The sequence below is a fragment of the Pristiophorus japonicus genome, chromosome 17, assembly GCF_044704955.1.
Source record: "Pristiophorus japonicus isolate sPriJap1 chromosome 17, sPriJap1.hap1, whole genome shotgun sequence".
NCBI lineage: Eukaryota > Metazoa > Chordata > Chondrichthyes > Pristiophoridae > Pristiophorus > Pristiophorus japonicus.
In genome coordinates this window covers 30,819,954-30,837,419 of record NC_091993.1, presented here as the reverse complement: position 1 = coordinate 30,837,419, position 17,466 = coordinate 30,819,954, and the positions used below count along the sequence as shown (strand labels likewise).

At 43.8% G+C, this 17,466-nt stretch overlaps 1 protein-coding gene across 4 annotated transcripts in view; it reads left to right on the top strand.

Annotated features, from left to right (window-relative positions):
* morf4l1 (mortality factor 4 like 1) overlaps positions 1 to 17,466 on the top strand; it is a 61,493-nt gene that overhangs the window by 6,286 nt on the left and 37,741 nt on the right. For 3 of the 4 annotated variants that reach the window (XM_070858558.1, XM_070858557.1, XM_070858556.1), the window contains 3 exons: positions 6,070 to 6,116; positions 13,102 to 13,169; positions 16,822 to 16,851. In XM_070858558.1, the coding sequence (XP_070714659.1) occupies positions 6,070 to 6,116; positions 13,102 to 13,169; positions 16,822 to 16,851 (145 nt within the window). The remainder of the gene's footprint in view (positions 1 to 6,069; positions 6,117 to 13,101; positions 13,170 to 16,821; positions 16,852 to 17,466) is intronic. The other variant, XM_070858559.1, reaches the window with a different exon arrangement.

The window sequence follows — 17,466 nt, the reverse complement described above, 5'->3', positions numbered from 1 at the left end:
ATCCACATTATACTGCATCTGCCATGCATTTGTCCACTCACCTAACCTGTCCAAGTCACCCTGCAGCCTCTTAGCATCCTCCTCACAGCTCGCACCGCCACCCAGTTTAGTGTCATCCGCAAACTTGGAGATATTACACTCAATTCCTTCATTTAAATCGTTAATGTATACTGTAAAGAGCTGGGGTCCCAGCACTGAGCCCTGCGGCACTCCACTAGTCACTGCCTGCCATTCTGAAAAGGACCCGTTTATCCCGACTCTCTGCTTCTTGTCTGCCAACCAGTTCTCTATCCACATCAGTATATTACCCACAATACCATGTGCTTTGATTTTGCACACCAATCTCTTGTGTGGGACCTTGTCAAAAGCCTTTTGAAAGTCCAAATACACCACATCCACTGGTTCTCCCTTGTCCACTCTTGTTACATCCTCAAAAAATTCCAGAAGATGGCACTGGAGTGTCAGCCTAGATTTATGTGCTCAAGTCCCTGGAGTGGGACTTGAACCCACTGAGCCAACACTAACACTTAAAGACATCTGTAAATGGGAAGTATGCACAGGTTTTTAATATATAGCTATATAGATATTGTTTTGCATTAGATTAGCCAAGTTATGACACGGCTGGCTGTACTTGTGTGCAAGAGAAGGGTAATGATGCTTATTCATCTTTAATGCTGAACTGAAAGATCTAATGTTACACTGAATAGAATTAACTTCTCCCCCGCCCCTTGTATTTCTTCTGAGCCCTCCCTTCCATCTACCTGCCGCCGCCCCCTCCCCCCACGGTTTTTGGCTGACGTAAGAACATAAGAAATAGGAGCAGGAGTAGGCCACTTGGCCCCTCGAGCCTGCTCCGCCATTCAATAAGATCATATCTGATCATGGGCTCAACTCCACTTCCCTGTCCGCTCTCCATAATCCTTTATTCCCCTATTGCTCAAAAATCTGTCTATCTCTGCCTTAAATATATTTACTGACCCAGCCTCCACAGCTCTCTGGGGCAGAGAATTCCATAGATTTACAACCCTCAGAGTAGAAATTCCTCCTCATCTCAGTTTTAAATGGACAGCCTCTCATTCTGAGACTGTCCCCTAGTTTTAGTTTCCCCTGTGGGTGGAAATCATAGGCAGTCCCTTAAATCGAGGATGACTTGCTTCCACGTCAAAAAGTTCACGGGTATTTCAACGAAGGACCTAATACTCCGGATCCCGAACTACATGTTGAAGGGTGGAAGATGCTTGTGCATGGATTTTTTTGCGTGTGGTGGCCGTTTCACACCAGCCACCACACGGGCTTGACAGAGCTAGGTCTTGGTCCAGTGACAAGGATTACCCAGGACGACTGGAGACCAGCTTTGCTGCACGGAGCTAGTGCGTGCACATATCGCAGTGTGGGCTGGTCCGTGCTGCCCCTGGGCCCTTGGCTCTCCTGGGCCTCGAACTCACGCCTCTCTTGGGGCCCCCATCACGTCCCTCTACAATCTCTCGTTGCTCATGCTGTACCTGCCCACGCTCCAATTACCGACCTGGACCTTGATGACGTCCATTTTCACTGCCGTTGCTCTCCTGCTCCAGCATGTGCTGTTCCCTGGAGTGGTATGCTGCCACGCTGCTCCTTCCGCTCCCCGGCCTGCTCCAATGGTGCTCACAGGCTGGGGGCCGTTCAGCGTGCTGGGCTAGGAGTGGAAATATCCTCTCCATCCACCTTGTCGAGCCCCCTCATGACCTTATATGTTTCGATAAGATCACCTCTCATTCTTCTGAACTCCAATGTGTAGAGGCCCAGCCTACTCAACCGATCTTCATAAGTCAACCCCTCATCTCCGGAATCAACCTCATGAACCTTCTCTGAACAGCCTCCAATGCAAGTTTATCTTATATCCTTAAATACGGAGACCAAAACTGTGCGCTGTACTCTAGGTATGGCCTCACCAATACCCTGTATAGTTGTAGCAGGACTTCTCTGCTTTTATACTCCATCCCGCTTGCAATAAAGGCCAACATTCCATTCGCTTTCCTGATTACTTGCTGTACCTGCACACTCACTTTTTGTGTTTCATGCGCAAGGACCCCCAGGTCCCTCTGTACTGTAGCACTTTGCTATTTTTCTCCATTTAAATTATAATTTCCTTTTCTATTATTTCTGCCAAAGTGGATAACCTCACATTTTTCCACATTATACCCCATCTACTAAATTTTTGCCCACACACTTAGCCTGTCTATATCCCTTTGCAAATTTTTGGGTCCTCCTCACAATATGCTTTCCCACCCATCTTTGTATCATCAGCAAACTTGGCTACATTACACTCGGTCCCTTCATCCAAGTCATTAATATAGATTGTAAGTAGTTGAGGACCCAGCACCGATCCCTATGGCATCCCACTAATCACTGTTTGCCAACCGGAAAATGACCCATTTATCCCGACTCTGTTTTCTGTTAGTTAGCCAATCCTCTATGCATGCTAATATATTACCCCCAACCCAGTGAACTTTTATCTTGTGCACTAATCTTTTATGTGGCACATTATGCCTTCTGGAAATCCAAATACATCACATCCACTGGTTCCCCATTATCCATCCTGCTCCTTACATCCTCAAAGAACTACAGTAAATTTGTCAAACATGATTTCAATTTCATAAAACCATGCTGACTCTTCTTGATTGACTTATGCTTTTCCAAATGTCCAGCTACCGCTTCCTTAATAATGGACTCCAGCATTTTCCCAACAACAGATGTTAGGCTAACTGATCTATAGTTTCCTGCTTTTTGTCTGCCTCCTTTTTTAAATAGGGGCATTACATTTGTGGTTTTCCAAACCGCTGGGACCTCCCCAGAATCCAGGGAATTTTGGTAATTACAACCAATGCATCCACTATCTCTGCAGCCACTTCTTTTAAGACCCTCGGGTGCAAGCCATCAGGTCCAGAGGACTTGTTCGCCTTTAGTCCCATTATTTTACCGAGTACTACTTCGTTAGTGATCGTGATTGCATGAAGTTCCTCCCTCCCTATAGCCCCTTGATTATCTACTATTGGGATGTTTTTAGTGTCTTCAATCGTGAAGACCGATACAAAATATTTGTTCAACATCTCTGCCATTTCCCTGTTCTCCATATTAATTCCCCAGTCTCGTCCTCTCAGGAACCAATATTTACTTTAGCCACTCTTTTCCTTTTTTATGTGCCTGTCAACTCTTACAATCTATTTTTATATTCCGTGTTAGTTTACTTTCAAAACCTATCTTCCCTCTCTATCATTTTTTTAGTCATTCTTTGCTGGCTTTTAAATGTTTCCCAATTCTCTGGCCTCCCATTAGTCTTGGCCACATTGTATGCCCTTGTTTTCAATTTGACACCCTCCCTTATTTCCTTAGTTAGCCACGGATGGTTATCCCTTCTCTTATAGTCTTTCCTTCTCATTGGGATATATTTTTGTTGCGAGTTATGAAATATCTCCTTAAATGTCTGCCACTGCTCATCAACCGCCCCATACTTTAATCTATTTTCCCAGTACACTTTAGCCAACTCTGCTCTCATACCTTTGTAGTCTCCTTTATTTAAGCTTAGGATACTGGTTTAAGATCCAACTTTCTCACCCTCCAACTGAATTTGAAATTCAACCATGTTATGGTCATTCATTCCTAGAAGACGGATTTGCTCACAAGCCTTGATGTTTGCTGCTCTTGGGTATGTGACAGTGGCTTGAAGTATTTCTTTCTTCAGAGAAACGCCTAGTCCATGTACCTCTCTGCAGATACATGGTCAAGCCTGTCCTAGTGCAGGCTTGCATCTGACTACTGATTCAGCATAATTGAATTTCTGAGCCACTATATAACTGCTGATGCTTGTTTTGCAGCATATAGTGTCCTGGGCAATATTTATCCCTCAACCAACATTGCTAAAAAGAATCAGATTATCTGGCCATTATCACACTGCTGTATGTGGAAGCTTCCTGTGCGCAAATTGGTTTCCTACATTACAACAGTGAATGTAGTTCAAAAAGTACTTCAATGGCTGTGAAGTCATGAGGTTGTGAAAGGTCCTATATAAACGCAAGTCTTTTTTCTTCTTTCTATGTAATTCTCTGGCGTTTTGACATGAATCAAGATTGGATATGTTGGGGTTGTTTTCTTAGGAACAGAGGAGGCTGAGGGGAGACCTAATTGAGGTGTATAAAATTATGAGGGGCCTAGATAGAGTGGATAGGAAGGACCTATTTCCCTCAGCAGAGGGGTCAATAACTGGGGGAGGGGCATAGATTTGAAGTAATTGGTAAGAGGTTTAGAGGGGATTTGAGGAGAACTTTTTTCACCTAGAGAATGGTGGGGGTCTGGAACTCACTGCCTGAAAGGGTAGTAGAGGCAGAAACCCTCATAGCATTATAAAAGTACTTGGATATGCTTTTGAAGTGCCGTAACCTACAAGGCTATGGACCAAGAGCTGGAAAGTGGGATTAGGTTGGATAGCTCTTTGTCGGCCGGCGCGGACACGATGGGCTGAATGGCCTCCTTCTGTGCTGTAAATTTAAATTTCTATGGATTCTGCTAGTTTGTTGTCCAAAGTTTACTATTTTAAGTCAGACTTGCATGATAATGCTGTCTCACGCACTCTGAGTTTGGTAGTATTTCAGTGTATGAAGGGCCCAAAAAGGATGGAACAGGGTACTATCTAAATGGTGAAAACAAAAATAGTGGAGGTCCAGAGACTTGGGGGTCCAGGTACATAGATCATTGAAATGTCCTGAACAGGCTAATGGGATGCTGGCCTTTATATCGAGAGGACTAGAGTACAAGGGGGTAGAAGTTATGCTGCAGCTGTACAAAGCCCTGGTTAGACCACACCTGGAGCACTGTGAGCAGTTCTGGGCACCACACCAGGGAGGGGATATTGGAGGGAGTGCAGCAGAGGTTTACCAGAATGATACCCGGACTCCAAGGATTAATTTACGAGAAGGGATTACAGAAACTAGGGTTATATTCGTTAGAATTTAGATGGTTAAGGGGTGATCTGATGGAAGTTTTCAGGATATTCAGGAGAACAGATAGGGTAGATCGAGAGAAACTATTCCTGCTGGTTGGGGAGTCTAGGACAAGGGGCATAGGCTAAAAATTAGAGCCAGACCTTTCAGGAGTGAAATTAGGAAACACTTCTACACACAGGATGGTAGAAGTTTGGAACTTCTCTTCCACAAACGCCAATTGATGCTAGGTCAATTGTTAATTTTAAATCAGAAATTGATAGCTTTTTGTTAACTAAAGGTATTAAAGGATATTGTCCAAAAGGCGGTATATGGGGTTAGTCACAGATCAGCCATGATCTCATTGAATGGCGGAACAGGCTTGAGGGGCTCAGTGGCCTCCTCCCTGTTCCTATGTTCCTATCGTTTCAAGGGGGTGTGCCTCACCAGCCATCTTCTCTCCTCTTTTATGACCCCCCCCCCCCCCTCCCACAAGCCCATCTCACTGGAATTACAGCATTAGTATGAGGTAAATCTAAATGCTGACCACTCGGGCAACAAAGACAGCTTGTGAATTGTTGAAATATACAGATGCTCTCCCTGCCCATCGTTGCCAGTACTTGCAATGGGAATGGGCTGCGATTGACCACCAGCAACCAAGACAGAAAGAACTGCTTGTATCTGGCGTGTTTCTGTAAAATACGCTCGATGCCTGTTACTTCAAAGTTGTATTAGCTGAGAAAATATTTGAATCATCCGGTAAGTTGAATTGGACAATATTAATAAAACAGCACCAGAGAAGTTAGTTGCCTGGCTTCAATTCAAATTAAACAGCTTTGAAATAGGGGTGTACTGTATAAGTGAAATGAACCACTCAATACTTTTGAGATTCAAGTTGGGGGAAAGTGGAGGGTGAAGAACACGATTGCTAATAAATATATGTTCTGGCTGAGGTAAATAAACTGCAGTGTAAAAATGATTTTCCAAAAAGCTGGGATAGTAACATGCACTGAGACTTCCGTTCAGGTCTAGTCATGTTGAAGATTTCCGTGTAATTGCACCAGAGATTCATTGTTAACCTTATTAGAAGATTCACTGTTCCTTCTTTTTTCAGGTGAACGTGTCTTGTGTTTCCATGGGCCATTGCTTTACGAGGCAAAGGTATGTGCTCCAGAAGCGCTCTCCTTTTCTATTTGGTGGAATGCATCTTAATTTTATTTTATTAGTGAGCACGGTTAATATGTTCTTTCAGTCACAGAAATATCCATTTCTTTCTGTTCATAATCATTGTGTCTCCAGCAACAATTATAGCTTTGAAAATCATTATGCCATCGCCTGATAAATATATAGAGGAAATGAAAACAGAAAATTGTTGGAAATACACAGCAGGTTCATTAACCTGTATAGACAAGGTAATGTTTAGATAATGGATTTATTGGAACTGAAACTGGATTGCTAGCAATTTCTGTGTTTTATATCAGCACCTGCAGCTTTTTCTATCTTGGTACTACTTATAGAGGTTTATTTGAGTAACCCAAGTGAGGGTTTCGCTGTCGAACTTGAGATTAAAATCAGCAAAAGAGAAGGCAAAGTTCATTGGGAATTGTGATTGGGTGATTTCAAGTTTAGCTTGCAGGAGGATAGAAGGACTGAGGGTCAGAAGGAGATTACATTTTCAAATCCTGGAAAACAATGGGTTAGAGTTGGAGATAACAACAACTTGTATTTATATAGTGCCTTTAACGTAGTGAAACATCCCAAGGCGTTTCACAGGAGTATTATGCGATAAACAATTTGACACTGAGCTGCATAAGGGGAAATTAGGACAGGTGACAAAGAGGTAGGTTTTAAGGAGCGTCTTGAAGGAGATAGAGGCAGGGAGAGGTTTAGGCAGTGATTTTCAGAGCTTGGGGTCCAGGCAACAGAAGGCATGGCCACCAATGGTTGAACGATTATAAGGGATGCTCAAGAGGGCAGAATTTGAGGAGCGCAGACATCTTGGGGAGGATTGTGGGGCTGAAGGAGATTACCGAGATAGGGAGGGGCGAGGCCAAGGAGGGATTTGAAAACAAGTTTGAGAATTTTGAAATCAAGGCATTGCTTAACCGGGGAGGCCAATGTAGGTCAGCGAGCATAGGGTGATGGGTGAGCGGGACTTGGTGCGAGTTAGGACACGGGCAGCCGAGCTTTGGATCACCTCTAGTTTACGTAGGGTAGAATGTGGGAGACCAGCCAGAAGTGCATTGAAATAGTCCAGTCTAGAGGTAACAAAGGCATGGATGAGGGCATCAGCAGCGGATGAGCTGAGGCAGGGGTGGAGACAGGCGATGTTACGGAGCTTGAAATAGGCGGTCTTAGTTATGTGGTTGAAAGCTAATTGCAGGGTCAAATATGACAGCAAGGTTGCGAACAATGTTCACCCTCAAACAGAAGTTGGGGAGAGGGATGGAGTCAGTGGTTAGGGAACGGAGTTTGTAGCGGGGACTGAAAACAATGCCTTCGGTCTTCCCAATATTCAATTGGAGAAAATTTCTGCTCTTCCAGAACTGGATGTCAGACAAGCAGTCTGACAATTTAGAGACCGTGGAGGGGTCGAGAGAAATGGTGGTGAGGTAGAGAGACTGCAACGAGTCTTGATTTCAAATGAATAAGGAATAGTGTATAGGACAAAGAAGAGGTGCTCTGTGACAATATTTCTATCAATTCAAAAGAGAGAAAAGTAAGAACATTTAGCATTAGGGGAGTGGAGAGAACTTCGAGCTTGCGGTAACAGGGATTGCTTATCAGATGAGTTTTTCTTGTATCCTGCCCAGATGCTAGAAGAGCATGTTCAGATACAGAAGCAATATTGAAGTGCTGGATAGATTTGGGCTTGATCGAGTTTTTAAAAAAAATTGAAGGTGATTGGCACCAAAGAGGAAACTACGCTTCTTGACGTTGGATTCAGCTCTTAAGGGAGCTTCAATCGACACAAGGAAATAATGAGGCCAAGAATCACAGCAGATGAAGAAAGTTAAAGGAGGAGCCTTGGAAGGTGTGATGTGGCAGCTACTGGACTCGCTCAAGATATCAATAAACTATCTTTGAAGATTTGAAGAGAAGAAAGCCTATTTTAGGATATGGAGAAGATAATTTGATTCCGTTGTTACACTGGGAGGAGAGTTGAGGTGAATACTGAAGACATGCACCACAATAAATTTATTGATGGAGTCATCTGTGAAAACATGGTTAGGGTTGGATAATGAGTTACAAAGAGAATTGATGCAAAGGAACCGAGTGGGGGAGAGAACGAACGCCCCCTAGCCCCCCAGCCCCCACCATAAAGGAACCATCAGCTGCGGCAAAGATGGAGATTTGAAAGGAAACTGGACAGATGAACATAGTGATTTTTCAAAAGCTGCAAATCTGAAATGCAAACATGAAAATATACAGCAGCCCCATCAAAGAAATAGAGGTGTTAAAATCATGAAGGGTTTTGATAGAGTAAATAAGGAGAAACTAGCCAGTTGCAGGAGGATCGGTAATCAGAGAATTCGGGATTGTTCTCCTCCCCATTTTGTGTGAAGGGGTTTGATTACCTTCCCTTTTCTAGTCTAACGAAGGGACTCATATCTACAATCTGCTCTCTTTCCAAGTGCTAAGAAATATAATAAATATGCTTCCACCATTTTCTGTTTTGATTAGCCATGGACAAGATTTTCGGAATTTCTCATCACTATCCAGTAACTCCCAACTGGAAAGCATGTATGTTGGTGAGCACAGGATTCGACTTGGCTGTTCCAGCCACTGTGGTTGAATATTATAAAAAGGATATAGAGGCAGTGGAGATGGTGCAGAGAATATTTAGTAGGATGATGCCAGAAATGCGAGGGTATACATATTGGAAAAGGATGAACTGGCTGGGTCTCTTTTCTCTTGATAAAAGAAGGCTGAAGGGTGACCTAATCGAGATCTTTACAATGATGAAAGGTTTTGATAGTGGATATAGAGAGAATGTTTCCACTTGTGGGGAAGAGCATAACTAGAGGCCATCAATATAAGATAGTCACCAAGAAATCAAATAAAGAATTCAGAAGAATGTCTTTACCCAGAGAGTGGTGAGACTGTGGAACTCGCTGCCACAAGGAGTGTTTGAAGTGAATAGTATCGATGCATTTAAGTTTAGGCTCGAGTGGAGCATAAATGCCGGCATGGACTGGTTGGGCCGAATGACCTGTTTCTGTGCCATATATCCTGTGTAAACTTACCAACACTCGTTTCAAGGTTTGTGCATGAAGAATAGTTATTTCAGAAAGTTCTCGCAGCAGAGTAGGAGGCCCATCTTTGAAAGAGCTATCCAATTAAGCACACTCCCCCACTCTTTCCCCATAGCCCTGTATTTTTTTTTCCTTTTCAAGTATCCATCCAATTTCCTTCTGGAAGCCACTATTGAATGTGCTTCCACTACCCTTTCAGGCAATGCATTCCACATCATAAAAACTCACGACATTTAAAAAAAATTCTCCCCCTCTTCATTTTACTTCCTTTGTCAATGATCTTAAATCTCTGTGTCCCCTGGTTGCCGACCCACCTGCCAGTGGGAACCGTTTCACCTCATTTACTTATTTACTCCTCACCCATGTCTTTGTTACTCTAGACTTAACCATTCCAATGTTTTCCTGTTTGGCCTCCCATCGTCCACCCTACATAAACTCATCCAAAGCTCTGCTGCCTGTAACCTAACTCTCACCAAGTCCCATTCACATTATGCTCGCTGACCTACATTGGCTCCTGGTCTGGCAACACCTCAATTTTAAAAAATTCTCAATCTTGTTTTCAAATCCCTCCATGGCCTTGCCCCGCCTATCTCTGAAGCCTAGCTCCTCCAGCGCAGAAGCCTCCAAGATCTCTGCACCCTTCCAATTCTGGCCTCTTGTGCATCCCCAATTTTAATTGCTTCACTATTGGTGGCCGTGCCTTCAGCTGCCTGGGACCCAAGCTCTGGAATTCTCTACCTCTTCTCATTTAAGGCGCTCCTTTAAAACCTACCTCTTTGTCTAAGCTTTTGGTCACCTGTCCGAATATCTCATTCTGCATCTCGGTGTCAAATTTTTGCCTGGTTACGCTCCTGTGAAGCATCTTGGGACATTTTGCTACATTAAAGACGCTATATAAATGCAAGTTGTTGCTGTTTACTCTGATCAAAACCCTTCATCATTTTAAACACCTCGACCGTATCTGCTCTAAGGAGAAAAGGAAAAACCTGCATTTATATAATGACTTTCACAACCTTCGGACATCCCAAAGCGCTTTACAGACAATGAAGTACTTCTGAAGTATAATCACTGTTGTAATGTAGGAAACGTTGCAGCCAAAATTGCAAACAGCAAACTCTCATAAACAGCAATATGATAATGACCAGATAATCTGCTTTGTGATGTTGGTTGAGGGATAAATATTGGTCAGGACACCAGGGATAACCGGGAAGTGTAGGTTGGATACAGTGGGGAGGGGCATGGGGACTAGGACGTATTCTTCTGCAGGCCATTGTGCGCAGTTCAGACATGCATAATTGGGCCCTATTTTCCATCGGGCCAGTTTCATCCTGGTATTGTATAATACTGTGTGTTGGATCACGCACTGCTTCTGCCGTTGGGAAACTGCATCCTCCATCTCACAATGAGCATCATCACGGGTGATAAGTTGGTCTGTGTTGAACGGTTCCTTGTGCTGCTTCAAGCATTGAATTGTAGATTGCATTGTTGTTGGCTTCCAGGTTAAGTCATTTGCAGCCTCAAAATGTGCGGCTCAGGAATCCTGCAACAGCTGTTCTGCCTTGTAGGGAAGGGGTATTCAAGCCTTTCATCGTTGTGTGCTGCCAGCAAAATTTAACCTGAGAATAGGAAATGTAGGACTTGGCTGGCTGGGTGTCGAGGGTTTGTTTGGTGGGGGGGGGTTACCTCATGGGCCTTGGGTGTTAGTCTGGTCATCCCTTTTGTAGGGCACCCAAAATGTCCATGTCGTCTTTTGCATTTTATGACCACTTTCCGCCCTTCTATCGGAGGTGCTGACTCTGCCGTTTGTTTCACAAGCACTGGAGCATTCCTTGTAGACAAAGACCAGGAACGCCCCCTCCCTGCCTTTCCAACACAAGCCGCCTTTACCACCACACCAACTGCAACCAAATAATTCCAAACAGACTGCGCATCATTTTGGCATCTTCTAAATGGGTGATGATTTGTTCCAAGCATTCGTTGTTGATGTAAGTGGTCACAGCACTGCCTGGGCACTTTACATTGATGAGTTTGGATAAGTGCCGCATTCTCCACAATTGCTCTTGTTACAGAGCAGATGCTGTGCATTTGATCAGCTCCTTCCTGCAGTTTCAGTCGCACAGAAATCGCAGTGTGTGTCTAAGGGATAACGGGTAAACATTTTGATTACTGCTGAGAATTTGTGATGGGATTAAAGTAACCTTTTCTTTTTCCTAAAAGAATTGGCAGGTTACCATCCAAGGTAAATACCGTGTCCTTTTAAGCACCGAGTGGTCTCCTTTTGGAAATGAGTGTATTGGAGGTAGGAATAATCAGCTGAAACTCTATTTTGGGGAAAAAATAATCTCCCGATTCCCTGTAAGGCTGTCGAAGACTAACTATAGCATCTCTCTTGCTGCCCCTCAGAGTTTAGTCAGCGCAAACAGGCGCTGACATTTTTGGGAGTCATCCTGCTTTTATATAACTTTTTGGGGAAACTTTTCACTCAAAATAGGGAACTGATTTCTCTGTCTCTCTCCCTCCCCCCATGAGTATGTTAATTCCCTCTCTTCAACATAGCGGGCATGACATTAGGGCCACTAATTACTGGCTGAGCAAGTCAAATCCATTTTACTTGCATAGGAATGCAATGCTTTATATTGAGGGATCACATTCTGTGATTCTGTCAGAGTTTATACTTAGAATGATTGATTTTTAGTGGCATTCAGTCAAATGCCATGGCATTCTGGGATCTTTTCCAGTGATTTGGGGATGGATCTATTTGATTAAATCGGTGGCCTCTGCTGTGATCCATCCATTTCTGATTGGACTTGCTCTGTGTTATGTAATATACAAATATTGGCTTGAGTTTTAGGGGTATGGCGATGGAAGGGTCACTTCCTCAACCAGCATTTACCGTTTACCACCAAAGCCGCAGTCTGCGTTTCAGTTTCTTTCATCCTTGACCTGACATTTAATTTGGTAGCTCTGATGTTTGAATATCATACCTTTGGCCAGGAGGCCCTAAGATTAAATGCATTTGGGGATTATTCAGTCATTTCTAGATGGATGGCAAGAGTACTGGGCCTTGGGCTGTGGTGAGGGAATGCTTGTCCTGCTGATACACAATCAGCATTGGAAACCCAGATCAGGGCTACGGCCAAGCTGTAGCACAATGGAGACCATTCTCTTGTGCGCACTCTGCCCTGCTCGGCGGGTGGCACGCTCGCCTCTGGGTCAGAAGATTGTGGGTTCAAGTCCCACTCCAGGGACTTGAGCACATAAATCTAGGCTGACACTCCCAGTGCAGTGCTGAGGGAGCGCTGCACTGTCGGAGGTGCCGTCTTTCGGATGAGACGTTAAACCGAGGCCCTGTCTGCTCCCTCAGATTCCATGGCACTATTTTGAAGAGCAGGGGAGTTATCCCTGGTGTCCTGGCCAATATTTATCTCTCAATCAACATCACTAAAACAGATTATCTGGTCATTATCACACTGCTGTGTGTGGGAGCTTGCTGTGTGCAAATTGGCTGCTGTGTTTCCCACATTACAACAGTGACTACATTCCAAAAATACTTAATTGGTTGTAAAGCACTTGGAAATGTCCGGTGATTGTGAAAGGCGCTACGGAAATGCAAGTCTTTCTTTTAATCTTGGAGCAGTTACCAGTTTTGTTTTCATGCAAGCTATGCTTTGGCGGCAGTCTTGCAATACTCGCTGCTGATGTGTGAGTGAGCCTTTTGACTTCAATATTAATCAAGAGATAATGATACCAAATATTGCTGGTATTATCTGTGATCGCCATGCTATTCCTAATGCCCTCTCTCTCCCCCCCCCCCCCCCCTCCGAACTTTGCTGCATTTTTAATTGGTGCTGAAGCTAATTGATTTTCTTTTTTTGTTTTTCATATTGTAGTGCGTAAAGGTTGCTATAAAGGACAAACAAGTGAAGTACTTCATACATTATAGTGGCTGGAATAAGAAGTAAGTATAAAATACAGATTGCACTCTAAAGATCGCGAATAGGCTTGAGTTGGGCGGGATCGTCTAATGTGGGTGTATTGGGATATTTTAGAATCACGAACGACGGGGGAGATAAATGAAAATTCCATTTGGAATAAATATCCAGTTGATAAACGTTGGAGTAATCTATCAAGCATGTTCCTTGAAACGAAGACCATTGCAGTGACACTTGAATTGCAATTAGATGGCACGAGAGAGTTGAGCTTCACTGAGTCGAATGGCCATTTCTCATCCTTGACCGAACAAAAGTTTGGCGTTCGATTTAGTTCATCTTGTTAACGCTACGTCGTGCAAACACCGATCCTCCTCGTAACTTGGAACTATAAATGCTGCAGCCACGGTATTAATAACGCTTGGAGCAGTCCATGAGGTAAAAGAAGTGTCTAGTTTGAAAATGACCTGTAAATTGAAGGAGGATGGAGGTGCTGAACCATAGAAGGAGTTTGGAACATTTTACTCGGGGGTGAGGAAGAGGATTGAGAATTCAGGTGTAGGATACCAGTTCATAGCATTATTGCCTAAACACAATTGTGAATGTTAGCCTTTCTTTGGCTCCACCAGTGGCACCTTTATATTGTCGTGGTTTTGCAATCTCGGGAGGGCTGCTCTGAATTTGCCATATTGACGCACTGGGGTGGATTCGGGGCATTGTTGTTGAGACTAAAACCAGTGGGCATGTATGATTTCACTTACTAGTCACATTTATGACCGGGTTTCTCACTGCGTTACCTGTTGGGAAGAGTTCTATATTCGCTCCCCACCACTGGAAACGTCTATGTTTAAAACCGGCAGTCGCTTAAAAAGGGATAACCGTCATCCATTTGTGTTAATGTCGGTTTGAAAGTGTGTGGTTATAGCGGCTTATCTGCTCCATTTATTATGGGCTGAAGCAGCTGTCTTGCTGACTAATTCACACCTCATTAAAAGGCGCACTGGATGCAAGAATCAAGATCTTGTTTGATAAGACAGAGTATCTTCAAATTAAGAGGCTGTTCCACAAATATCGCATAATTGCCACCAGCAAAAACGCTTTACACTAACGGCACTTTCTAAGCTTCGAAGTCCTGATCGATATCTTAATAAATGTTGGTACAGATTTCACGAGAGAATTCCAGTTGTACCACACTGTTGAGACACTGAACAGGTTAAAGTGCTTCATACTTGTACTGTATAAAACACTGGTTAGGCTGCAGCTGGAGTACTGCGTGCAGTTTTGGTCATCACATTACAGGAAAGATGTGATTGCACTGGAGAGGGTACAGAGGAGATTTACAAGAATGTTGCCTGGACTGGAGAATTTTGGCTATGAGGAACGATTGGAGATGCTGGGTCTTTTTTCTTTGGAACAAAGGAAGTTGAGGGGAGATCTGATTGAGGTGTATAAAATTGAGTGGCCTGGATAGGGTGGATAGGAAGGCCTCTTCCCCTTGGCAGAGGGGTCAACAACCAGGGGGCATAGATTTAAAGTAATCGGGGGGAGGTTTAGAGGAGATACGAGGGGAAATTTCTTTACCCAGGGGGTAGTGGGGGTCTGGAACTCACTGCCTGAAAGGATGATAGAGGCAGAAACCCTCACCACATTAAAAAAAGTACTTGGATGTGCACTTGAAGTGCCGTAACCTGCAGGGCTACGGATCACGAGCTGGAAAGTGGGATTAGGCTGGGTAGCTCTTGGTCAGCCGGTGCGGGCACGATGGGCCGAAATGGTCTCCTTCCATGCTGTAAATATCTATGATTTTAAAGCATAATCTCAGACAAGATGAAAATCTTGTTTCCAAGGGCTGAAAAGGCTATCAACGGAAGAGAAATGGAACAAGTGGATAAGCTCAAATCTAGTCTGAGCAATGTCGGAAGATTCTCCTCGGCTGCTGTCGGCTGCTAATCGAAAGTCTGCAAACCAAACTCCGATTTAAAGAAGTAGTCATAGCGCCACCACGTCATACTGCCCATCGTGTACAGCACGAGCGCGCCCGCTGTAAGCAGTGGAGACTGTAATGTGAAAATAGGCCTCTACAGACAGACTGCGAGCAAATGGCAGCCAGCATTATCCTTCCAGGACCGTGTTGTTGTAGCAATTGTATTTGCACTACTGAATTTCTAGATGCCATATTCTCAGCACAGCAGGCAACAGATGCATGTGCTTTGCATCTTCTGTAGCTGGAGATCCAGATGTGTTGATCTATGTAATTATGTTGTTCAGAAATTCAGAATCTGCTGTCAGAACTGCAGAATTTGCAAACGACACCATTTTCTGCAAATTACTGTGAGTTGTTTCAAATCTTTGTTTCTCCTCCCATCTTGTTCTCGATCTTGGTCACGCCTCGTATGGTGACTACCTGCTCCTCTGCAAAGAGGAGGAAGAAGAGTGAGTGAGCCGTCCCTGGCAGCTCTTGTGCGGCCAGTGTGGCTGGTTTGAGGGCAGCTCTGGCAGTGGCCTTGGCTCCGTTGGTCGTTGTCCTCAATGAAAGAATGGCATAAGGAGACCTAAAGAGGTTGAAGGGGACTTCTGCTGATTTGAATAAGGTGTTTGGGAGGGGGCTGGATGTTGGCGGTGGCATTTGGGGAACCCCTGGGCTAAGGCGGGGGGGGTGGGGTGGGGAGGAGCAGAAGAAAGGGGGGAGTCATTGGGGTTCTTCTTGACGACTATCCGGTGACCTGTGTTGGAGGTGCACCCAAGTCGAGGCTGAGGACAGGGATCCCTCTGGAATCTGTTGATGCACACGCTGGGCAATGCAAGGTACTAGATGGGTGTGGACAGCTGTAGAGCTGCACCCCAGCAAAGGAGAGAATGGAAAAGCAAAAAACTGCGGGTGCTGGAATCTGAAATAAAAACAGAAAATGCTGGAAATCTCCGGTTCAGGCAGCATCTGTGGAGAGAAGCAGAGTTAATGTTTCAGGTCGATGACCCTTCGTCAGAACTGGAGTGTCATCAACCAGGCGGCATCTTTAATAGGAGAGAATGGAGCTTGTCGAGGGAAGAAGGGGGGCAGAAAGAAGCTGATTTAATTTGACCTGATCTTTGTATCAAGATGATTATACATTCCAGAAAGGAGACTAAAGATTGAATTGCTTGCATTCTAGCATTACAAATTCTGTATAATTTGGCTGGAAAATTATAGCATGCTTTAAAGCATTTAAGTGATTTGACAGTTCAATCAACAAAAATATTAGCATTTAAATTTACAAAAATAAAAGCGTGACTACTTCGTACAGAAAATCATGACTTTGTTTTTCGCACAAGGGAGTATTGTATAAAGAAATTGGGATAATTAATTGAATGCTTTTTAAAAAAATATATATATAAAATATATATAAAACTATTATAAAGGACTAAAAGCCTGCAACAATTATGACTGTGTTGTCTACATTAGCACAGGCACTATTGCAAAGATAAGCCTCCAATTTACACTCCCCTCTCCGAAAAATATTGTCAGATATTGCCCTCGATTTAACCCAAAATTGGTGCTTTGTCACAGTGCCCACAAACTGCTCCCTTCAACAAGAAAAACTGTAAATGCTGAAGATGTGCATCTTAGTGCATTGTGTACAACTATAGGTTAGGTTAATGAGAGAAATTGCCAAATATGTAATTCTTTATTGTTTTGCCAAACAGCTTAGGTGTGTGGTATCCTCAAGATTGCAGGTATTGTAAAGACTAGTTAGAATTATTTTACTTAAACCAAAATGTCAATGTTTTCCATGCTGCTTCACACAGAATGATTCCATCTTTATTTAGTTTCTGGAATTGCACACACACACAAATTATTTACCAAGAAAATGAACATTTATCGAGCTACATGTGTGAACTTGGTGCAAAATCTATAGTACAGCTAATTTTTAGTAAATCTATAAATATTGGGAATGTATATTAAATTGCATCCAAGTATAAATATTGCAGATAGTGGGGATGGGGAGGTGGTGGTATTCTCGAAATATTCCCACTTCAGCTCCCCGGTCTGTGCTATGTTATCTGGCCTCTGCTGCAATGGCTGTGGATTGAGCCTAGTCCCTAAATCAAGAACATCGGAACATAAGAATTAGGAGCAGGCATAGGCCATTCGGCCCCTTGAGCCTGCTCTGCCATTCAACAAGATCATGGCTGATCTTCTACCTCAACACTTTCCTGCACGATCCCCATACCCCTTGATTCCCTTAGGGAGGAAAACAAATCAGACAGGGTTCCTGCTCCTCATTCCTATCCGGTAACACCCAGCTAGCTAGTGCTCATGTGCAGCCATCAGCTGAAGGCAGGATCGGG